General features: G+C 40.1%; 1 protein-coding gene across 8 annotated transcripts in view; it reads left to right on the forward strand.

Moving 5' to 3' along the window:
• CDK12 (cyclin dependent kinase 12) overlaps positions 1 to 25292 on the forward strand; it is a 64399-nt gene that overhangs the window by 26893 nt on the left and 12214 nt on the right. For 2 of the 8 annotated variants that reach the window (XM_067716522.1, XM_067716523.1), the window contains exons 9-14: positions 3304 to 3381; positions 4629 to 4745; positions 5224 to 5355; positions 7380 to 7591; positions 8658 to 9110; positions 12982 to 16848. In XM_067716522.1, the coding sequence (XP_067572623.1) occupies positions 3304 to 3381; positions 4629 to 4745; positions 5224 to 5355; positions 7380 to 7591; positions 8658 to 9110; positions 12982 to 13694 (1705 nt within the window). In that variant the 3' untranslated portion in view covers positions 13695 to 16848. The other 6 variants (XM_067716525.1, XM_067716526.1, XM_067716524.1 and 3 more) reach the window with 6 other exon arrangements.

Consider the following 25292-nt stretch of genomic DNA (forward strand, 5'->3'; position numbering starts at 1 on the left):
ACCAGAAAGACTAGTACAACACATTATACCTAGAGTGTGAAAACTCATCTGGGTTTGTTCTTTTTGCGTTTTATTTTACATGTTGTGATAACACTATATTTGGAATTTGATTTGGCAGTTAATATTAGAAACAGAATTAAATTTTACTTATACTTTTCTTTCTTTGGATAAGGTTTGTGAGAATATTGGAAATAAGAATTTGAGGTTAACAAATACTAAAAGAAAGGTGCTAATAACTTTAAAAGCTGGGTTTGTTTGCTTTCTCAAATTTTGTCAAGCTGAAAAATTTCAAAGTTAAAATATATACAGTTGTCCCTCTGTATCCACCGGAGGATTGGTTCCGGGACCCCCTGCATCCAAAACGCGGGGATGCTCAAGTCTGTTATATTAAATGGTGTAGTGTTTGCATATAACCTACACACACCCTCCCACATATCCTCCAGTATACGCTCAATCATCTCTGATTACGTATAATACCTAATACAATGTAAATGCTGCATAAATAGTTGTAAATACAATGTAATTGCTGTGTAAATAGTTGCCAGTGTGGCAAATTTAAGTTTTGCTTTTTGGAACTTTCTGGAATTTTTTTTCTAAATATTTTCAATCCATGGTTGGTTGAATCTATGGATAGGAACCTATGGATACGGAGGGCTGACTGAAAACGTTGGTTTTGGGAATATTTGTAAATTAATCTCATTTCAGAGCACAGGTTAGAAGAGATGCGTTCACTCTTTTGTTCCCCACTTTTTGAAAAAAAAATATTTCAGGCACACAAAAAAGTATAGAGTATTCATGTAATTTTTTTCATGTTTTAAATTTATTTTGAAATAATTTTAAATGTACAGAAAAGATGCTAGAATAGTACAAAGAACTTTAGTATAACCTTTATCCAGATTCACTGATTTTTTTTAACCTTTCAATTGAGATTTACAATAAACTGCATATATTCAAAGTGTATAATTTTTTTGACATATTATTTATATACACCAGTGAAACCATCACCAAGGTCACCTCCAAAATTTTCCATGTGCTCCTTTGTAGTCCCTCTTTACTGTCCATACCATCCCATTCCCAGGCAACCACTGTTCTGCTCTCTATCACTTTAGATTGATTTCCATTTCTAGAATTTTATGTAAACAGAATCATACTATATATGCTCTTTTTTCCCTATGGCATCTTTTTTTTTTTTTTTTTTGCAGTACGCGGTCCTCTCACTATTGTGGCCTCTCCCGTTGCGGAGCACAGGCTCCGGACGCGCAGGCTCAGCGGCCATGGCTCACGGGCCTAGCCGCTCCGTGGCATGTGGGATCTTCCCGGACTGGGGCACGAACCCGTGTCCCCTGCATCGACAGGCGGACTCTCAACCACTGCGCCACCAGGGAAGCCCTGCCCCTATGGCATCTTTTACTCAGCATTAATTATTTTGAGATCATTTGTGTTAGATTCACTAATTTTTTGTTTGTTTGTTTGTGGTACGCGGGCCTCTCACTGTTGTGGCCTCTCCCGTTGCGTAGCACAGGCTCTGGACGCGCAGGCTCAGCGGCCATGGCTCACGGGCCTAGCCGCTCCGCAGCATGTGGGATCTTCCCGGACCGGGGCCCGAACCCGTGTCCCCTGCATCAGCAGGCGGACTCTTAACCACTGCGCCACCAGGGAAGCCCAGATTCACTAATTTTTAACATCTTGCCACATTTCCTTTTATATTCACATATGTATATATTATGTGGTATGTATATGTATTATATATATGTACTTACATATAATACAACGTACAGTATATACATAGAATAAAATGTGCGTTTATATATGTATACCATATATGTTTTTCCAGAACTATTTGAAAGTAGTTCTATGTATCATGCTCCTTTCCCTCTTAATATTTAGTGTACGTTTCCTAAAAACAAAAATATTCTCTTACAATCACAGTATAATTATCAAATACAGGGAATTTAACATTGATACAATATATTTAATAGAGTACTTTAACCTACATTCCATACTCTGATTTTGTCGGTACCCTCATAATGTCCTGGAAACAATACTTCACCTGATAGAGGATCCAGTCCTTTATCATATACTACATTTAGTTTTCTTTCTTTAATCTGGAACAGTTCCTTAGCCTTTTTTTGGTTTTGATTTTGGCTGGAATATTCCATAAGTGTTCTTTTTTAAGTTTAGTTGATTTATAATATTAGTTTCAGGTGTACAACATAGGGATTCAGAATTTTTGTACATTATGTTTCATTTAAAGTTACTATAAAATATTGACTATATTCCCTGTACTGTACAATGTATGCTTGTAGCTTATTTGTTTTATACATAGTAGTTTGTAGCTCTTAATCCCCTACCCCTATCTTGACCTTCTCCAAGTCCCTCTCCCCATAACCACTAGTTTTTTCCCTCTATCTGTGAGTCTATTTCTGTTTTGTTATATTCATTCATTTGTTTTATTTTTTAGATTCTACATATTAATGATAATATACAGTATTTGTCTTTCTCTAGCTGACTTATTGCACTAAGCATAATACCCTCTAGGTCCATCCATGTTGTTGCAAATGGCAGAATTTCATTTTTTTTTTATTTCATAAATGTTTTTTTTTAGGGTATTACATTTGTATTTACATGAACCCTGTTTGCCTCTTACTGATGATGTTAATTTTGGTTACTTGGTTAAGGTGTTGTCTTTTTTCCACACTAAATAGTTATCAGTTTTCCTTTTGTAATTAAGTAATTTGTGGAGAGATACTTGGAGACTGTGTAAATATGTCAATATAGTTTTGAAAGGCCTTTTCAAAATGGTAAGAGTGTTTAAGCATAATGTGTTTGAAAGTCCTATTGAAACTGATCCTGACTGATGACAATAAACTTTTCTTTACAAATACAGTGCCAAGAGGGCTGTACATGTACATAGTGCACATTCTGTAGAGCAGATGAACGAAAAAGGCTAATATTCTTTTTGCTGAAACTGCTGAGCATCTTTGTAAAATTGAAGTGTGTGTTTTTCAGTGTTTAGTTATTTCCTAAATTTACAGTGGAATTGATAGAAAAGGCTTCTTGACTCCTTTTTTCTGCTTATAGACTGTCCTTTATAGGTGGCAAAAGTTTGATCTACCAGCAAATCTAAATCTTTTGTACTATTTTCACTGCAAGAAATATTTTCTTTTATGAAACTCAGACCCTGAGTTTTGGGCTTATTTAGTATATCAGATACAGTCTGATATACTATAAAAGTTTATTGAGACACACTTTAAATAGGCTCCAGGGATTTCTCTTCTGACCTCTCATTTTTATTCTTTCTAGATGCATCCTTGGGGAACTGTTCACAAAGAAGCCAATTTTTCAAGCCAATCTGGAACTGGCTCAGCTAGAACTGATCAGGTACAGCTGTGCATGTGCTCTGAGTGCCCAGGGGTGATAGGTAATCTCATCCTCTAATTTCTAACACTTTTCAGTCATTCTACTAAGTGAGTTTATGCTCCTTATGTCTACGTAAGTTTCTCTTCACTCAGTCAGGTTTACCATATATTTTGTCATGGGTTGTATATGGAAAGAAGTTGTATTCCACTTACTTCTTAGGTCTTTCTTGGCATTTTTTTTATTAGTTCTTCATATAAAAACATGCTGTTTTCAGGATGGCTGTTGCATTCTTATTTAGGTTAGATTAAGATCAACTTTATCCAGCAAACATTCGTTGAGCCTGTTCCTAGAGCCTGAGATAAATTCCTATCTCTTAAACTTTAGGATTCAGAGATAAATAAGATAGGTCCCTGCTCAGAGAACTCAGAGTTTAGTAAGTGATGCATCAGGTAAACAGATAATTATAAAAGGGAGTCTGTAATAGAGGATTTGGGGAAGGTCTGGGGTTGGGATGGAACTTGAGTTTTGTTTTCTGTTTTGTTTTATTTCTTTTCAATAAGATTAAGGGGAAGAATACGACAGGCTAATATAGACCTTTTTTTTTTTTTTTTGTGGTACACTGGCCTCTCACTGTTGTGGCCTCTCCCATTGCGGAGCACAGGCTCCGGACGCGCAGGCGCAGCGGCCATGGCTCATTGGCCTAGCCACTCCGTGCCATGTGGGATCTTCCTGGACCCAGGCACGAACCCGTGTCCCCTGCATCGGCAGGCGGACTCTCAACCACTGCGCCACCAGGGAAGCCCTAATGTAGACTTTTTTTAAAAGGTGGTGTGTAACTCATGTGTTATGCAGTAAATTCAGTTTTCCATCAAAATTCCAGACTTAGGCTCTCTTCTGCTAGTTTTCCCTTTTAGGGACATTATAGGACCAGCTCAGCGCTTTGAAATTATTATTAACTGAACAGAACAAAATTGGTAGTTGAAACCTATGTGGAGGATTAAGAACATGTTTTACAAAACCAAATCTGTGGATCATTTTGGACTATTGTGCCAGTATTATCTCTTCACTATCATGTAACCAGTCTTTCTGTCCTGTTCCTTCTGTCCTTAAAGCAGTGCGGTCAGGTTTTATCTCTCTGCATGCCTTTTAACTTAATAAGCCAAGATCCCCCAGACCTGAGGAGGTAATAATTTCTGCTTCTAGAATCTCCAGAATTTATGATGCTGACTCACTGACTTCCTTGTTCTTGCTTTTTGCTTTGTTTTCAGTCGACTCTGTGGTAGCCCTTGTCCAGCTGTGTGGCCTGATGTTATCAAGCTGCCCTACTTCAATACAATGAAACCGAAGAAGCAATATAGAAGGCGCCTACGAGAAGAATTCTCTTTGTGAGTTTGACAAATGTGTACATCTAGTTTCTGTGTTTGGCTGTTGTTTGGACTTGACTTTTTCCTGTCCTAGGGAGTTAGTGCTGTCCCAATTTATTATGAAAACACACCATAGGAAAACATTTTATTTTTGAGCAGTATGAGTTTTATCATAGCCCTTTTGTAATTTTCTCATATGAAGGCTTTAGCTGATAGAAAACCATTTTATTTTGAATGATATACAAGTTTTCTCATAGTCCTTTTGATCTTCCTAAAACAAAAAGAATAAAACTGCTGGCTTCATGTTTTCTACCTGTATTACTATTGCATTTCTTGAATCCTTTGTGGAAGTAAATCTGCTTGCTTGTTTAGCCAGGTTCCAACTCCCTTCCCATAGTTTTACATGGAGCTGGAAATTCAGAGACCTTTGACATAAGGTTACCGGTTTAAGAACTGTGGGGTCATTGTGAACTCATTCTTTCTCTCTTCCTTTTCACAGCATTCCTTCAGCAGCACTTGATTTACTGGACCACATGCTGACGTTAGATCCTAGCAAACGTTGTACAGCTGAACAGACCCTGCAGAGTGACTTCCTTAAAGATGTCGAGCTCAGCAAAATGGATCCTCCAGAGTAAGTGCTGGTGGCCATGTAGTGACCCTAAACCTTCCCGAGGCTTCAGGAGATGAGAAACTCAAAATAATAGGTTTTTTAAAAAAGGAACTGCAGTGGCCAACCAAATAGAGAGGTGTCCTTGAGTATTATGGTTGATAAGTTTATTGCTTTATGTTTTTTTCTTAAACAAGGAATAGATTTAGATATGATATTTGTTCTAACTGGACTCATGCTATCTTCTTTTGTCCCTGGATCCCCAGCATATTGCTCTATATAACCTCTTTGAAAGTATTCCTTCTAATTTTTGCTTTTAACCATTTCATCTTTCTTAATTCCCTATATCTGTGGTGACCATGTTATCCCACACGTGCAAGGACAGTCCTAATTTTAAATAGTTTGTCTCACTATCAAGCCATATGTCCTGAATTTTGATATAGAAAATATGGTCTATGAATGTGTCTTTCTTCCATCAGAATCTTATTAATTTCCTGTATTGTATGAGATCCTCAGAGGTTCTACACTCACATCTCACATTCTGATAGATAAAAATCTTTGACTCTCACTGACAGCATTATAGCTTTCATGTCAGAGTTTTTGGGCATTTCTTTCTTATAGAAATACTGTGTATCTTAAATGTATGAGATGTTAGTACACGAACAGGTAATATCTACAAATCTGATAATCCAAAGAAATGTTCGAATTCATTTATTGTGTTTGAATTTTGATACACTGAATGTGATTGAAATATGTAAGCTTTTTAGTAAAAATTGGAAACTTGTTATAGAGAAATTTTGGCTATGATAATCTTTATTGTGGTAAGGTTTGACTTACTGGAATTTATTGAGTATAGGAAAGTCTGGAAATATGTTAAAATATACTAATAAACCTCACAAATGAAAATATCCAGTCATGAAATTCAGTGGGCAGAAAGAAGAAAGAACCAGTTTTTTGGTCCTTACAGACCAAGTAATACATAAATCGATTTTACACAGAGGTGATTTAATCATGATATTCTCACGTGGTTCCAAGATTTAAATTACCTTGCCTGGACTTTTTGTAGATATTAACAAGGCAGTCACCTCTGTTCTATTTATTCCCAACTGAAACTTGACCAGTAAAGGTCTCCTTTATTTTTGTTATGCCAAGCAAGAACAGTTATAAAACTTAACTGTTTGACTGGAATATGGGCATTTATATAGCAAGTGTGTCTGTGGTATTAGCAACATCTTCATTTCTCACTGTAGAAAGAAATTCTTTGGGCTTTTGGATTTTTAGTTTCTCAGACTACAATATGCCATGATTCTATTTACACTGCTACTATCTGTTTACTAACTTTTCTGGTTAGTTTTATATTTTCCTTATCCTTTCTATTTCCCCTTGCTCTTTGCCTTCCCATTTTATTTTATTTATTTTTTAAAATTTATTTATTTATTTTTGGCTGCGTTGGGTCTTCATTGCTGTGCGCAGGCTTTCTTTAGTTGCGGGGAGCGGGGGCTACTCTTTGTTGCGGTGTGTGGGCTGCTCATTGTTGTGGCTCCTCTTGTTGCAGAGCACAGGCTCTAGGCGCATGGACTTCAGTAGTTGTGGCTTGTGGGTTCTACACGCGGGCTCAGTAGTTGTGTCACATGGGCTTAGTTGCTTCATGGCATGTGGGATCTTCCCGGACCAGGGATCGAACCCAGCGTGTCCCCTGCATTGGCAGGCAGATTCTTTTTTTTTTTTTTTCCCCCCGGTATGCGGGCCTCTCACTGTTGTGGCCTCTCCCGCTGCGGAGCACAGGCTCCGGATGCGCAGGCTCAGCGGCCATGGCTCACGGGCCCAGCCACTCCGCGGCATGTGGGATCTTCCCGGACTGGGGCACGAACCCATGTCGCCTGCATTGGCAGGCAGACTCCCAACCACTGCGCCACCAGGGAAGCCCAGGCAGGCGGATTCTTAACCACTGCACCACCAGGGAAGCCGCTGCCTTCCCATTTTAATCTCTTGTTCCTCCATTCACTCACTACTGCATTCCCACACACATTTCTTTTGTCTTTTTCCAGCCTCCCCCACTGGCAGGATTGCCATGAATTATGGAGTAAGAAACGGCGACGGCAGCGACAAAGTGGTGTTTTGGTAGAGGAGCCACCTCCACCCAAAGCCTCTCGAAAAGAAACTATCTCAGGGACAAGTGCTGAGCCTGTGAAGAACAGCAGCCCAGCACCACCTCAGCCTGCTCCTGGCAGGGTGGAGCCTGGGGCTGGGGATGCAATAGGTCAGTGCTGGCAGTGCTGGGATAGAGCCTTTGTGCTTTTACTAAGCACTTGGCAGATTTTGAAGGTCAAGTGCAAGGGTGTGTGTGTGTGTGTTTTGTTTTGTTTTTTTGTGGTACGCGGGCCTCTCACTGTTTTGGCCTCTCCCGTTGCGGAGCACAGGCTCCGGATGCGCAGGCTCAGCGGCCATGGCTCACGGGCCCAGCCGCTCCACGGCATGTGGGATCTTCCCGGACCAGGGCACGAACCTGTGTCCCCTGCATCGGCAGGCGGACTCTCAACCACTGCGCCACCAGGGAAGCCCTGTGTGTGTATGTGTGTTTTAATTTAAGATTAGATTACCCATGGCTCTCTAACATAACTGGAGCCCTGTTTTATGTTAGATTTGATAAGATCTTCTTAGAATTTAATCATGTTAAGTCACAATTGCTAAATGTAGTTAGTTCTGTAGCCTGTTATTTGATCTAAATATATCAAAAACTGTGTAATAATGAATTATTATAAACAACAAAGTAGCTCTCCTGTGGTGCAACCATTTTTTCTGAACTACAGCTATTCCTTCCTTGGCTCATTTTTCCTTCCTTGTCCACTTAAAACAGTGGTTTTCAATTCTGGCTGCACATTAGAATCATCTAAAAAGCTTTAAATGTAAACACCTCCAAACAATTGCCAGATCTCTAGGGATGGGACCTGAGGCTTCTGAATTTTAAAATCTCTCCTATTCTCATTGTAAAGCAATTATACTCTAATAAAGATATTAAAAAAACAAACAAAAAACCTCTCCTATTCTGATGTACAGTAAGGGTTGAAAATCACTGACCTTGAAGAATATAGATAAAATGAAGTCACTTTTACTCACAATACAGAGATGTTTTAATTAGTCCCTGTATTTTTAAGTGAAAATATAAAGAATAACAAATGTGTCATGACAGTTGGAGGCATGAAAAATGAGACATTCAAAGTGAAACTTCATTCATTGGGTATTGTAAGTTGCTATTGCCAATTGAAGAAGGCAGAGGTCCTTGCCTTGCCTCATCCTCTTATATTGGCTCAACTGTCTCTCCACAGGCCTCGGTGACATCACACAGCAGTTGAATCAAAGTGAATTGGCAGTGTTATTGAACCTGCTCCAGAGCCAAACCGACCTGAGTATTCCTCAAATGGCGCAGCTGCTTAACATCCACTCCAATCCAGAGATACAGCAGCAGCTGGAGGCCCTGAACCAATCCATCAGTGCCCTAACAGAAGCCACTTCCCACCAGCAGGACTCAGAGCCCACGGCCCCAGAGGAATCTTTGAAGGAGGCACCCCCTGCCCCAGTGGTCCAACCTTCCGCAGAACAGACAACCCCTGAAGCTTCAAGCACACCAGCTGACATGCAGAATATGTTGGCAGTTCTCTTGAGTCAACTAATGAAAACCCAGGAGCCAGCAGGCAACCTGGAGGAAAACAACAGTGACAAGAACAGTGGGCCACAGGGGCCCCGAAGAACTCCCACAATGCCACAGGAGGAGGCAGCAGGTAAACAGACCGGTCATGAATCTCATTGAGCTCAGGTGCTGTTGATCCTCTTAAAAATCTCTTAACATTTTCTTTTTCACATCAGTGGCCTCGGTTTCAGTCTTTCTGTCACCTAGTCTACAGGAGAACATAGCACCAAGTGCTGTATTTCTTGCCCAGCTTCTTTTATTTAAGTCTCAAAGCTTCTTAAAGCACCTTTCATGTACTGATTGTTTTTCCATCTTTCCATTTCCTAGGAAGTAGGTAAGTAAAGTCCCTGTGTTCTCACACAAGGAAACCACAACTGTAGCTAGTGATGCATCTTGAACCACTGTGTGTGTGGTGGCCAGCTAGTATTGGCACTTGAAAATCTGCCTTCCAAACAAACCATTATCAGATTGTACAAATAGTCAATTGTACTCTAGTATAGTGGATGCTAGATACCAGAGTCTCGCCAGAAACATACAGTCAAGAAAGCCCTAATAAGATATCATTGTTAATCTCCTGAAGAATAATTTGAGATTTCTAAGTAGATAATTAACAAAGTACATTTCCTTTCCAAAAAATAGCATATAAAAATGATTCCTTTAAATCTGTGTTCCTGAAAGAGATAATTAAATGGACCCCAGATTAGGAATTGAGCATTATATTAAAAAAAAAAAATCTGAAAAAAGGAAATATGTATACCTTGATCTCAGATGACCACAGCATACAATTTATTCGAGGGAAAAGAAGTTTAAATTTTCTAATGAATTCTGATTCACAGTCTTTACTTGCAAAATCTTTACTTATCTGAAAGTGATTCCAACTCCTTGGAAATTTTTGCTGTCCATGAAGACCCCATGAATTGGGGAATGAGAAGATGTACAAGGTCTGATGGGGTACACTAACCTTCAACTTTTAGGCTGTTGCATTCACATTTCATATGGGTTGGTATGGAGAATATATGCCTTATTTCCACTAGCACAAGGTCAAATATATAAACTATTTATCATATGTAAAGTTAAAAAAAAAACAGAAGGTAACATAAATAAAATTACCCGCTTACTTTATAGATAGGGAAACTGCAATCCAGGGAGTTTAAATAAGCCTGCCTATGGTCCCACTGCTGAAATCATATTATTGGCAGAGGCAGAACTAGAATTCCTATACTTTGTTAATGTGTTTCTTTTTAATGTGTTTCTTAATTCACTTTGCTATTATGCCATAACAATTCTAGTTGTTTTTAAGAGACTCCAGGACGTGGAATAACAGAGAAAGCAAATCTAGAATTAAAGTAGGCCTTTTTGTCTTATCTCTCATACCTTCCTTCCTTGCACCACCACCCACCCCCCAACCAAAAAAAAAAAAAATTCAGCTATAATCAAAATACCTGAAAGAAGTTGTTCAAGTTCAATGGCATAGTGATTGAAAGAAATTCACCCAGTAATTGAGTCAACAAGCTATCAGCCAAATGGTGAAATTGAACTAAAATTAAGGCCTGGCTCATGGCCAGAAATTGTTGGATTTACTTTTCAGAGGAGAGTAGAAATGCCATTCCTAATGATTACAGTCACTTTTGGATTATCCCGTTGGTGTCTCTCCAATGTCTCTATGTTCTTGTTTCTCCCCTGCTACCTCTCATTTGGCCATTTTAGTGTTCATTAGCACTTCCACCAGAGGGCAGACTGAGTTAGCCAGAGAAGGTAAAAATCTATCACTTTGGCTACTGTTTAGCTATTCTGTACTCGTTGGGAAAGGGTTTTGGTTGAAATCTAATGAGTAAAATGAAGTTTTAAGTTATTTGTGTATTTCATTAATCCCTCCCGCCATCGGTACAGGCTGTTAAGGATTGGCATTATTGTTAATACTTTGAATCTTATAACAGTATGTTTTTTTAATGTGATCTTTACTTTTAATTCTCTTAAGATGTTTTATTAACCTTTAATAGTTCTTTACAATCCATCTGCCTTTGCTATTTTGAAATAGTCTTCATCCTCTCATACATGTGAAAGAATGTGAGCTCAAGAATTAGTTCTGTTGAAACACAACTAGGCTATTTACATAAAAGGCAAATATGAAAAGTAGTATAGATGGAAGAAAATAAGTGTAGCTTTGTCCATTTTTGCAGTTAGGCATTTTTAAAGTTGTTTGCCCTTAGTATTAAAAAAACAAACAAACAAAAAAAAACCAAAAAAACTGGTGTTCCATTTCATGTACAGACCAAAAATACTTTAAAAAATAACTGGTACTGTGATTGATGTTCTTATGTAGTGAGATATGTAGTGTTCATGGCAAAAAGCTCTGAAATCTATAGATGTTTGTAGTCCAGTTAGCTCTCCTTTTTCTGGATGTCTACTTTTCAAGTTGTGAGTTTTCTATAGCTAATTCTTTTGTCCTTTAATTCAGTTTTCTCTACCACCTAGTCAACCAGCCAGTCTGTTAACAAGTAGCTTGGGTGCGTATTGTATATTGGATGACCACCTTGTCCCTGTACTGTCCTGGTTTTAAAACTGAAAGCAACCTGGGAACCCCCTCAGTCCCAGGCAAATTGGGACTCTTGGTCACCCTACTTGTATGTTACACACCGACCTTATCCTCCTACTGCTCAACAGTTTTGTAGTGTTTTCAGAGTACTTTCATCTGCACGCTAAGGGCATGCTTACTTTCCTGATTGTTTTTGCAAAATATAATTGTGATAAATATACAACCAAAATACCTAATGATAACTATAAAAACTACTTTTGGCTTGCCTGAGTAATGACTTTATATCACAATCTCAGATAATAATAAAGAATTGATTATATGGACATTTAAAAATATGCTTCCATAGGGAACAGAAAAATCAATCATTTGGAAGATATCCCAAAACTTTAAGTCTTTTCTTCAGCAGGATGACTCCCAACTCTCTAAAGTCACAGTTCTGATTGTACTTGGTTTTGTGTGTCCTCAAACTCACGCCATTGTACATGTCTAGTCTCTTGCCTTGGCAGGAGTTCATTATCAGACAATGATTGCCATGGTTAGGCAAAGTAATCCAGCAGTGGGTGACAAAAACTTTAGGGAGTGGTTCTAGTAAGATCTTTGGAAAGACAAAGTGTAGTATTAGTTCAATACATTTCTAAATACTCGTTTCTTGTCACTGTCTCCAAGATAAACAGATGTTTATCAACATCCCATTCTGCATGACATTGCTATAGTGATTTTTTATAATTACTGTAACAAAGGAAACTGAATGACAGTATGGTGGTTAATATCCTATTCTTCAGAATGTGATTATGGGGAAAAGGGACTCAAGTTGGGAGAAGCAAGTGTATAATTTATACATGACGGTAATGGAAGGTTTTTACTTTATTTCAGCTCTCCTGTATATTCTTTTAGTTCTGTTTTACGTGTTAACCTTATATCATCAAACGTTCTGTAAAATGTGTTAGCTAAGTCCATATAAGGTCTCCTATTGTACAGCAAGATTATGTCCTAGATATGTGACCACAGCATTTGTATTGTTCCCTCTCATCTTCCTTCTTTCTAATTTTCATTAATGTTTTGATCCAACAGCAAAAAAGGGGCGGGGAGGCTACCAACAGCCTACATATTAGGACAATTCCTTAAGGAAGGAAATGGAGGAAATCTCAGACAAAAATCAGGACAATCATTTGAAATATATGATCTTTTTACACCAGCTGTTAGATCCAGAATGCAACTGTTTTACTTTTAATCACTTGATTTTATTTATAAATTGCGATTTCCTGATCCCAAGGTTTTATTCTTTATATATATTTGGTTACTTGTATTGATATTTGTTTATGTCGGGCAGTGTGTGTGTGTGTGTGTCTGTGTGTGTCTGTGTGTTTGTGTTTATAGTCACATGTGATTTTTAAGATGGTGTTTAAAAGAAGTAACCCTTCCACAGCATGTCCTCCTCACATTCTTCCACCAGAGAAGAGGCCCCCTGAGCCCCCCGGACCTCCACCGCCGCCACCTCCACCCCCTCTGGTTGAAGGCGATCTTTCCAGCGCCCCCCAGGAGTTGAACCCAGCCGTGACAGCCGCCTTGCTGCAACTTTTATCCCAGCCTGAAGCAGAGCCTCCTGGCCACCTGCCACATGAGCACCAGGCCTTGAGACCAATGGATTACTCCACCCGACCCCATCCCAACAGGACTTACGGAAACAATGATGGGCCTGAAACAGGGTTCAGTGCCACTGACACTGATGAACGCCACTCTGGTCCAGCCTTGACAGAATCCTTGGCCCAGACCCTGGTGAAGAACAGGACCTTCTCGGGCTCTGTGAGCCACCTTGGGGAGTCTAGCAGTTACCAGGGCACAGGGTCAGTGCAGTTCCCAGGGGACCAGGACCTCCGTTTTGCCAGGGTCCCCTTAGCATTACACTCAGTGGTCGGGCAACCATTCCTGAAGGCTGAGGGAAGCAGCAACTCTGTGGTACATGCAGAGACCAAATTGCAAAACTATGGGGAGCTGGGGCCAGGAACCACTGGGGCCAGCAGCTCAGGAGCAGGCCTTAACTGGGGGGCCCCAGCTCAGTCTTCTGCTTATGGAAAACTCTATCGGGGGCCTACAAGAGTCCCTCCAAGAGGGGGAAGAGGGAGAGGAGTTCCTTACTAACCCAGAGACTTCAGAGTCCTGAACGATTCCTTCCCTATCCATCCTTCCACCCAGTCCTCTGAACCTTTAATGAAATCATTTGCCAGAGTGAGGTAATCATCTGCATTTGGCTACTGCAAAGCTGTCTGTTGTATTTCTTGCTCACTTGCCACTAGCAAGCGACTTATAAAATAGTGATGTTGGCACCAGTTCCCCCTGGATGGGCTATAGCCAGAACATTTACTTCAGCTCTACCTAGTAAATATAAGTAGAGAATACGGAGAGGGTCATTAAATTGAAAAGTAAATGTTTAATTAGTTCATTGCCTGTACTTCTTGAGCAGAAGAAAAAGGAAACAGTTTCAATTCTGAGATGGTTCAGGAGAGGCTCTCTTTAGGTTTTTAAAGTTTTGTGGGTTTTTTGTTTTTGTTTTTTTAAGAGAATAGTGTTCACAAAATTTGAGCTGCTCTTAGGCTTTTGCTATAAGGGAAACAGAGTGACTGGCTGATTTAAATAAATGTTTCCTTCCTCTCCACCATCTCACATTTTTGCTTTCAAGTGAACTCTTTTTTTACCCCATTGAGCATCTTGAACATACCTTTTTTCCAAATAAATTGCTTGTCCTTAAAGTTTGCTCCACTTTGAGAAAAGACATGCCCTATCTCTCCCTGCACATGAAGCAGGTTGTAGAAAGTGGCATTCTTGGGCAAGTAGGTAGACTTTACCCCATCTCTTACCTTTTTTACCCCATCTTTATAGTTTTTCTTTCGCTCGCTCTCTCTGTCCTCTCTTTTTTGAGGCATTTGTTTGGAAAAAAATAATTGTTGAGATGCCCAAAAACCTGGGATAATTCTTTACTTTTTTTGAAATAAAGGAAAGGAAATTCAAACTCCTATATTGTTCTCTGTAAATCTTCAATTCTAAAATGTTTTTTGGTTTTTTTAAAACCACGTTCTGATGGTGAAGTTGATTTGTAGATGCAACCAGCCTAGGACATTGCTGCTGAGCTAGGATAGGAGATGATGCCTCCATACATGGAGGGCTACTAAGATCAGTTAGCATACATATTGTTTACGCATATATTTTTATGTCAAGAAAAACCTTTGAAACAGAGCATTGTAATATTGTCAAAGAGAAAAAAATACATCCTGAAAATACATGGAAATGTAACTTAGTTTAGGGTGGATATTTTTCTGAAGATGTATCACTACCTGAGACCTTTTTTTAAAAAATAATTTTAAAAGAGCAGACCATAAGAAAGAACAGTATTGACATATACACATCTCAGCATGTATATCCTGCCAATTCTTTTAGGGATTTTCCTCCAGAGAGGTTTGATTTTGGTTTTGGTAAAAGGGGTTAAATTATGACTTCATGGCAAGAATTTTGCCTTATTATAAACAAAATGGAAGAGGGAAAGGCTTTCAGGGTGGGATAACCTGGGAGGTTTCTCATTCTGGCTTCCAGTTTTGTGTGAGTACCAGCATATAATGTGTTTTAAAAACATAAACATTTAAATAAATTATCTGCACAGACCTAGACCTTTGTGAAACGTAGGTTAGTCCCGTTTTACAAAGAAAAGGCAAATACGTTTCAACATCTTGGAGAATAGTTTACAGACCTCAACTCAAAGTTTCATGTTTCAATGCCAAGTTCTTATATTAAAAAATAAACACTACTTGTAAGAGAGAGGTGCGTTAATTAAAAAATAAAACAAAAACAACAACAAAAAAAAACTTTAAAGAAATGAAAGAAGAACCCTCTTCTGATACTTACATGAAGACTATTTTCCCCTGTTACTGAAATAGGCAGATATTCGGTGTGTGCATTTCTTTATTATTCTCTGGGTTTTGGTCTGGCCTTGCCCTCAGGGCCAAACACTGATTAAAAAGAGAACCTTCTAGCCATTTTGGCATTGATGGCTTTTTATACCAGTGTGTCCGATTAGATTTGCTAGGCTCACTGACATGCTATTGGTAAATTGCATTAAAGTTCATCTGAACCTTTTGTCTGTTGACTTCTTAGTCCTCAGACATGGGCCTTTATATTTTAGAATATTTGAATTAGAGTCATTGAGCCCTGCTCTCCCATTTTTGATTAAAGAACTTAAGCCTTGGATACTTTCAAAAGTATCCAGTGAGAAAAATCGGTTTCCCGTCAAATATGAATAAAATTCTCTATATATTTTAATTGTATTTTGGTTATCAGCAGTCATCAATAGTGTTTTTCCCTCTCCACCCCTTATTTTTAATTATGCCAAATACTCTAAATAATATACTTAAGTCTCCATTCCCCCATCCCTACTACTAGGGATGGGGATGAGTATGTGTGTGTGTGTGTTTGTGTATGTATGATCCCATCTCAACCCCCACCCCCATTTTGGGAGTCTAACCTTTAAAAAGAAAAAAAATATTTTGGACTATTTCTAAAGGCGGAGGGACAAAGAAACAACCTGTAATCTGTCTGGAGGAAGAAGAGGTATTTGCTAATTTTTCAGCTATGTTATCTATAAACGTGATGGAAGTACAGGTTTGGCAGAATTTCTGCTTGGCTATTAGAAAATTACAAACCCAATTATATTCAAAAGTGGTTTTGGTTTTAGTTACTGAACCATGGGAGATATTGTCCATTAAATACATTATTTTGAACAGATGAGAAGTCTGATTCTGTTCACGAATGAGAGGCAAAACTGGTTTGACCATGATCATTTTTGTGTTTTGAAAACAAATTTGCCTGACCCAGTTTCTTTAGTTTTTTCCTTCAACTGTCCATGGGAACAATAAGGATTTGAAAACATCAGATCTATATGTTTAAAAGCAGGGCAGTTAGCACAGATTTGTAAGTAGGATTTCTGTTAGCTTATTCCATAGACATCACCCAACCGTGTGTGTGTGTGTGTGTGTGTGTGTGTGTGTGTAATATGCATATATAGTTACAGTACTAAAATGGTTACCAGCAGGTTTTGAGAGAGAATGCTGCATCAGAAAAGTGTCAGTTGCCACCTCTCTCCCTGATTTAGGTTCCTGACACTGTATGCCTTTCTCTCTCTTGTTTTTGCCCCCCATCGGGTTTACCTTGTCTATGTATAGATATTTTGTAATATATTAAATTTTTTCTTTCAGTTTATAAAAATGGAAAGTGGAGATTGGAAAATTAAATATTTCCTGTTACTATACCACTTTTGCTCCATTGCATTTACTTCTTAATCTGTACCCTTTGAGCAGATCTAATTATATGTATAAAGGGCATTTCTCCTCCACTTTATCCTAGGGGTTCTTTGTCTCAGAATCTCTGTAGACTCATAAATTATCACAAAAAAAAAGTTCTCAGGATTTGAAGAGGTGCTTCAAAACACTAGACTAGGAACTAGAGAATAAAGAATTGGGGGAAATCATAAGATGTGATTTTCTAAAGTAAAAAACAGTTGTACAAAAGTAATGATGGTGCTAGGCCATCAAAAGAGTTGAGCTTCATGTACCCTGACTCCTCCTGAAAGGAGAGGTAAGTGGGTTTGAGCTCAACTGTCATCAAGAGAAGTTGGTAAGAAGCTGTTTAGACCAAAAAAAAATAGTCTCTTAAATCAGAAACTCTCACCCTCACGCCAGTTCCTGTGTTGCCTTGAGTAGGGCCAGCATGGGGATGGATTAGTGTTGCTAGTTCTGTTGAGATTTCCTGATACATTGCCAATCCAGGAAGTAAATAGAAGTTATTTATAAGGGTAAAATTCCTATTATTTCCAAAATCTTTTCCTGTCTCCACATGAGAAAATTGCTTTCCCTTCCCTTTCATGGTTTAGGACACTGGGGACTAAACGTTCCCTTGTAATATGTGCTACAGTCCTGCTAGTTATGACATAAGTAGGCAGAGGACAGGAAAAAAAAAAGCATCAGGAGACAGGAAGAGGGGAGAACAGGTATCAGGAAGTTGTGAGTGGGGTAAGCAATCATACAAGGTTAAGGGGTACACCAGCACAAGGAAATTGGGAAGAAATCTGATTCAAAAACGTGATGATGAGGGTTGCCAGCTTGTTTTTGAATCCCCACAGTTTAAGTAAGATGTTTCCTTGCCTGTGGGCTGTCATGTCTTTACCCAGAAGGAGAATGGAGGGCTCAAGATTGTTCCACTTCCTGGAGTCCTGTGTTCCTTGTTACCCTCCAGAGAAAAGGAATTCGTTTTTGGTCTTTATGTACTGCAAGTTCATGACTAGGAGTGTGAACTTCAACCTAGTAGAGAATATTGTTTCCACTTCATAGCAATGGCTGTCTTCAATTCTGGGCCTGAAAGTTGAGGACCTAACTAACCTGGACTTTTTTCTCTATCACACTCAAGGCTATTTCTAAGTAGAAGCCATACTGTTCAGTACCTAAATTTCTTGGGCACTATCTTTTCCTAGACAGGCATCCTTAACTGTGTGGTAAGGTTAATGCCTCAAGGAAGTTAACAGTTAATATTCTTTGTGCTGAACTGGGATTTACATTGTTACTAAAGACTGCCCAATAGCTTGCCTTTTTTTTTTTTTTTTTTTTTTGGTATTGAGTTACTTCTCTGTTCACAACTTAGTCATCCTGAACGGCTAGGTGGAATGGAAGTGGGGAGTTCCTCAAGTGAGTAAATATTCAAACATTCCAAGGGAAAAATGGAACTGCTGAGTCTTCTGGTTGTCCTGAGAGGAAAGGTGAGCATTCCTGGACACTTTGGTTAATTTTACTGTCCAGGTGTGGCATTTCTAGTGTTCCTATATAGCCTTAGGAATACTCTCAAGTGAGAGTATACTCCAAGCCAGTTGGGGGAGGTATGACACCTAAAGGAATTACTGGTGGTACTCTACCACTCCTCACCATGTGCAGCTATCTCTCCATCTCCTGTCCACCCACTTCCTTTCATTTCCTATTTTTCTCTCTTCTCCCAACTCACTACCCAACTCACATGCTTTAGTCCTGCCAGAAATATTGATTGATTAACCCTGCAGGGTATTTAGAGTTATTGCTGCTTAGTAGTTTTGAAGGGTAGTGAGAAGCAATTCAGGAGACAAATGTCTATTCCAAATCCTCAACTTAATGGGGTGAGAGGTGAAGGAGAAAGTAAGATAACTTTCTTATTGCTAAAAGCTATGAAAGGAGCTTTTAATATATGTTGTGTGGGGTACAAGAGATTCTTTAACTGGTTAACCTTTGCTTCTTCATTCTCTTCCCTCATATCCTGAGACTGTTGCTTTTGCTGATAACATTTCGAAGCTCGGTTGCAGATGGTGTCTATAGGAAGTAAAGCTTGATTGAAAAGAGGGCCCTGCTATCCTTGAGAAAGCAGATGAGGGTTGCTTTGATGTCCTGGTGATTTAATCACTAGGTTGCCAAAACACTGGACCACTGGGTTGCTCTCATATCTCTGTCTCAAGAATTGCTAGTCCAAGGCTGAGAGAAAGAGGCTGATATGCAGTTAGTCTTTAATACTCCCTAGGTGGGTAGTTGTTAGCCAAGCCTTCTCAACATGCAGCCTTCAGCCACATCATACTTCTCTGGAATGAGAGGGTATAGCCATAAAGTAAATTCATTCAGACATATGTTCCCTAGGACCTGGAAATAGATGGATTTGGGGATGTTTTGCTCTGGCATAGTTGTAACCTGAAGATAATATTGATAGCTCTAAAAGAATGAAGGACATTGTATCCGAGCCAAACCATCCCTGACGCCGTCAACATGGAGAAACCTTAAAAAGGCTATAATGTAGCAAAGCGAAGTGAAGAGCAGAGCCTGGGTCTTTGAGAGCGTCTTGTCTTTAGTTGAAGGCGCCTGCCTGATGGGTTGTCTCAAGGAGAGGATCTTTCTTCCTCTTATGTTTGATGAGGGACACCCTTGGTGAGGATCAGCTTGTAGACAGATAGCCCTCCCTACCAAGGCTAACGCAGTTTTGAATGCTTTTGGCCCTGGAGAAAGGAGGCTGAATTCAGAGACCTAGAAAAGCCTAGGAGTCTGATCCCTTTTATAAATTCAGGAACTTCTAGGTTTGGCCTTGTATCAGTATTTGCAATTTCTGTTAGGGGACCAAAGACCTCATATAAAATGAAGCAATATGAGAAGGAGATGGAAATAAGGGAAAGAAGGGAGAACCAGAGGAGTCTGGGGGTGGGGCTGCAGAAAGAAACAGTGTATCATTGCTTATAAAGAAGAGATACAGATATGAGGATGGAAGGAAAAATTGTTGTTGGGGTACTGAAAGGGGATAAGTGCCTTAAAGGTTCACAATTCATTTCAAGGAAGCCCCATTAAAGAGTAAAGTGTCCCCTTGATTACAGTAGTGTTACCTTTATGGTTGGAGGATGAGCCTGGAACCCTTAAGCTGGGGGATGCTCTGCAGACAGTTTCACAAGGGAAGCTAGATTATATTAAGCAAATAATTTATATCAAGGACATTTTTCTTAGCACTGCTATCTATGTAGTTCAAGAGAGTATTTCAGGAATAAGAAGGAAATGATATGGATGCATCAAGCTAAAAATTATTTGTATTTTTGGAGTTCTAAAACTCTCCTGCAAGTGGTTCTGTATGTTTTAGGTCAACCTGCAAGCTAATTATTCCTCTCCCCTTCATTTTAGACCCAAGTGAGGATGATGCATAGAAGAGCAAACAAACCAGAAGATGTGAATTAGAGTCACAGAATGTTAGAGCTACAAAAGGACATTAGTTTGTCTAGTTCAGTGCCGTCGTTAGCCAGTGAAAAAACAGACCCAAAACGGTTGAGAAAGTGTTGGGAGGAAGAAGGGAAAGAATGGGGAACTAACGTTGTCTGGAACCTACTGTGTCAGATACCATAGTACCTTTGCTTTTATTATCTGGATTATTAAGCACCTTGAGGCCAAGGGATGGAAAGAATAAAAGGCAAATCCTTATTGTCCTGAGCAATATGTAGGAGATAAAGGGGGGTGGCAGATAATTTTTGCCTGTCTAAGCACACAGGGCTAACCTAGAGGAAGTGGAGTCAACATTTGAGAGTGAGGTTAATCTAAGGAAGTACTTGCTAAGTAGTTGAGAGAGACTCATGAATAACTTCTCTATTCCTAGGTACCTTCCAAAAATGTGATGGGTCAGAGGCAGGCTAGAGACAAGGCTGGTAGGAAACAAGATTACTATTGCCTCTGGGATTGATTTCATTCTAGAAAATCAGGTCATGACCTGAGAACATAGTTTTAATCTTAGAAATAGGGAACAAAATGGGGCTTCTCATCCTAAGGGGTCTTAAAAAAATAGTATATATACTATGAATTAAGAAGATAAACAAAATCCTATGGTTACTGTATATATATATATATTTTAGGTTTTTGTTTTGTTTTGCAACACACTTTGAAGTCATGTTCAATGTTGGTAAGGGTAGGTGGCAGCCTGAAAACTGACATTGAGAATAAGATTGTATTTCTTGTAGTTGTTTGATATGATATCCCGAATTATACCATGAGGGCTGCTTCTATGGGGAGCAGTAATATCATTAGCTGGATCATGTCCTGAGTACAGGGCAACTTCTGGGGAAGATGATGAGAGGGTCCCAACTTTAGGAAGCTTCTGGGTCTAGTGAGAGATGAGGCTTATACCTGGTGGGAAGTAGGGAAATAAGTACATTAATGCAGGTTATAAAATAAAATAGTAACATAGTACAGAAGGAACCAAAGCAAAGAAGTAATCAGAAAAACTGGAGTTAACCAGAAAAGATTCCTCGAAGGTAATGAGGATAGAGGACATGAAACAGAAGAGAGGAAGGTGATCAGAGGGAGAAAACTTATGGAAAGCTTATGTGTTTTGTGCAGAGGGCTATGAGTGGAGTAGTCAGGGTAGTACGGGAAAGGAATATTAGGAACCGAAGTTGGAGGAGCAATCTTGTTGGCCTGAATGAGGAATTTGAATTTGATTTGGTAAGCAGTAACACAGCAGAGCATGATGAGATGAATATGACGTTGAGGCCTTTTGCAGCTATACTAGGTCATGGAAGCAGGAAAGCTTGCTAGGATATTATTGTTCTTAACCAGATGTAAGGCCCCAAGAGCCAGGACTAGAGTAGGACAAGGGGAAGGAGATGAAAGAGAGGGGGCAGTAGAATTAGCAAGACTTGATGATAGTTTGGATGTGAGGGGAGGAATAGAAGATAGGCTGAAGATGATAACCCCAGGATGTATTTATGCTGTTGATGGTGATGAGAACTTGGAAAGAGGTAGCTGGTTTGTTTTTAATAAGTAGAAAGTGTTTACTTTATTAACCAATTGATGGACTATGTCTATGTTCATTATTGCGGAGTCTAGGAGGAGGCACAGCCCCTGGAAAATAGTTGAGCACATGCTATGTGCCCAGATGATCACCTGCACTCTGCGTTTTTCAGGTTGGAGAACCAAGTGAAAGAGAGTTTATTCCTGGGGTGTACCCGCAGACTTCAGGAATGCTATCCCACTCTGGATCTGGGAAAGAAAATACAGTTTTTTTGCCAGTTTCTTCCCCTTTAATGCTTTGAAAATGGGATAGGACTAGCCTGTGGCAGCATGTGCCTGTGGATGCACAATTCTCTGGCTTGATTCTTGGAAGGCCTTTTTCTCTCCCTCCCTGGGGGTCATTTGTATCTCTGGTTCCTGCTCCCAGAGCCATAAAGTGGGAGCCCCCATTTATTAATTGGGTTGGGACTGGGGAAGGGGTCGGCAGGGGACTCTTTAGTGCAGCCGGCGGGGGTCTTCCCGAATGAGCCCATTAGGCAGCCCCAATGGCAGCTGAAACGGGGCCGCAGCCAAGTCCTCTCGGTTTCAAAAACCCTCTGTTGCCTGCAGCAGATCAGAACAAGGCCTGCGGGAGCCCTTAGCTTCTGATTGCAGCTGTGAGGAAGGACAAAACAATTTATAGGAAGCCAAGTATCTCCTGTCTCACTGTCTCTTCCTTTCTGACTTTGGGGAGGGAGAAGACTGGGATGTGGTGTCCCCTCCCACTATAGCTTCTTACAAGGCATGTATAGGCCTAAGTAGGAGAGAACAGGAGTGAGTGTATATGCATTGATCGGACATTTACGTCTATGCTCCTGAAGTGTTTACACATGTCCTCGCTTTCTTCTTCCATCCACACACAGTTGTGTTGGCTAAGCAGTCACTGGTTATACGGGGCTCCCTAGGGTGAGTGTGCTTAGTGTGTTAGGGGGGCATGCTTGTCATACTCTTTCCTGCCACATACCTGCCTTTTCTCCGATCTGCTTTCAAGATTCAAGGTTAGAATTAGATCACCTTTTTAACATCTTTTCTTCATAATCAGAGGAGTTTGGCCTCCTGCTGGAACTCACTTGTTTGTCCCTTTAGTTAAGCCAGCATGAGAAAGGCAGGCATCTACAGGGGAGCTTCTTTATGCAGTGGCCCTGAGAGAAAGGTGTGAAGGGCAGGAATATCTCACTTCCTGATGGAAGGACACTTGTGTCTTCTTCCTGATAGAATCATAGATGGCCAGAGCTAGAAAGGGAACTAGAGACCACCTAATTCAACTTCTCAGTTTACAGAGCAAGAAACTGAGGCTTAGGGAAGGGAAATGCCTTGTCCACAGTCTCACAGTGAGTTAGTGGCAGCCAGCCAAGATTAGAATCCAAGAGCATCAATTCCTGACAGCCCTGTGCTTCCTCCAGAAAGGAAGGTAGGGCTGTGAGATTTTGAGGGGGGAAGGGCAGATTGAGGGGGAAAGTTAGGTTTAAAAAAATTAGTAGAAAAACTGAGAAGCTTTATATATTTTTACCTCAAAGATTAATCTTTCAATGACATGAAAATTGTACAACTGTAATTTTTATTTAGAGTCAAGAACTCTGGTTCGTTGGGAAGCAAGTGGCAAGCCACAGCCAAATATCCTGATGCCTCAGAGTTACACCATAGTTCTAGGAGCTCGTTGCCAACTATCTCTGGGGGTTGGATAGTAGGGAAAAGATCCTCAGAGGCATTGTGAGGAATTTACCCCAAAGCTCAACTCAGGCTCCTTTGCATTATAATACAGCTATATTGAAAAATAAAATCAGAAGGAAAGGAGAAAGAAAACACCTCACTTGCTGGGAAACTAAGGGGAATTGCTGAATGAGAGAAGGGATTATAGAACTCTGAGTAAAATAAAATATTCTCTGAGATTACAGGCAAATGGGGGTGGGGCTGTACTCCTCCCCCCTGTTATTTAGCTTTGGGTTGGTTTTCTCCTTTGTTGGGGTGGAAGGAGGGTGGTGTGCTCCACAATGACCTAAGCCCTGAATAGTGTGCTCAATGGACTGACATGCACAGCAGGTTCTAAAGTCATCTCACTCTGGTACTGAGACTCCCCTCGCCTCTTTGGACCTCTCCCAGATGTTTCTACAGTCCCTTCCAATGCTTATGTTCTGAGCATGAGTCTGGGAGCTACTGACGTGCAGGGAGGGGAATGCTAACGAGTTCCTAAAGTGGAAGCAGTATCTTGGAGGGAGTAAGGCAGTTTAGAGATAGAAAGAATTATAGGTCTGGGTCAGAGGGGCCGGGAGGCTGCAAAATGAGTATTGACTGCTCTTGACATATAGATCCCAGTACATATCTTTACGTTTTCTCCATCACACCCTGGTTGATAGCACAGGAGGAATGTGGAGTTGGTCCCGGTGCAGATTAATCCCTACACAGGGAGTGTATAGACCTACCTGCCCAAATTGCATCAAATCTGCTGTCCCACAAACCTCCTTTCTATCTCATAGGACCTTTTTCTGGCCTCTGAGCCTTTCTTCAAGAAGCTGTTTTGGACAAGAGAGGCTTCAAATACAATCTGATTATCTGATCTAAAACTAGATGCCCTCCTTTGAGTCACTTTCTTGCATTAACTTTCCATTAGCCTTGAACCTTCGTTGCCCTTTATAATTCTGGGTTTCACAGCTTCTATTTCTGTTGAATTCCTAACTTTTAAGTATAGGAACCATGGTTTTTTACTTTATCAGACTGGGAGCTAGTTCCCTGGAGCGAGGAATCTTAGAACACTTACAACTCTCTTTGGGAGCATACTTAAGGTTCACCAGAATCCTTCTCAGCTCTGTGAATTAGAAGAGTGGTGACCATCGCCATCACTTTACCTACCAAGGCCATGCTCCCTGGGTGAAAGCCCATAGACCCTTTTTGGTGTCTAATCCCTTATCTCATTTCTAATATAACCTGAATTTTCTTTTACAGGTGGCAGCAGCAGTAGGAGTGATGGCCCCTGAGGAATTTGGTAATGTCCATCAATTACCTGACATCCGGACCCCTGCAAAATTCAGTCTCTTTCACAGACTTTAAGGCCAGGTAGGGACCTTAAGCCAATCAGAGGCCACTGGCCTGCTTTTGTAAGGGATTAATACACACACACACACACACACACACACACACACACAGTCTCAGGGAAGTTCTTATACCCAAAGATGTCCAGAGGAGTTTCCTTAGCTTTTTTTTTTTTTTTTTAAATTCTTTTCCATTATGGTTTATTACAGGATATTGAACATAGTTCCCTGTGCTATGCAATAGGACGTTATTTAATCCATTCTATATATTATATAATAGTTTGCATCTGCTAGTCCCAAACTCCCAATCCAACCCTCCCCCCAACCCCCTTCCCCATTGGCAGCCACAAGTCTGTTCTCTATGTCTG

Source organism: Pseudorca crassidens, chromosome 19, assembly GCF_039906515.1.
Source record: "Pseudorca crassidens isolate mPseCra1 chromosome 19, mPseCra1.hap1, whole genome shotgun sequence".
In the NCBI taxonomy this organism is placed as follows: domain Eukaryota; kingdom Metazoa; phylum Chordata; class Mammalia; order Artiodactyla; family Delphinidae; genus Pseudorca; species Pseudorca crassidens.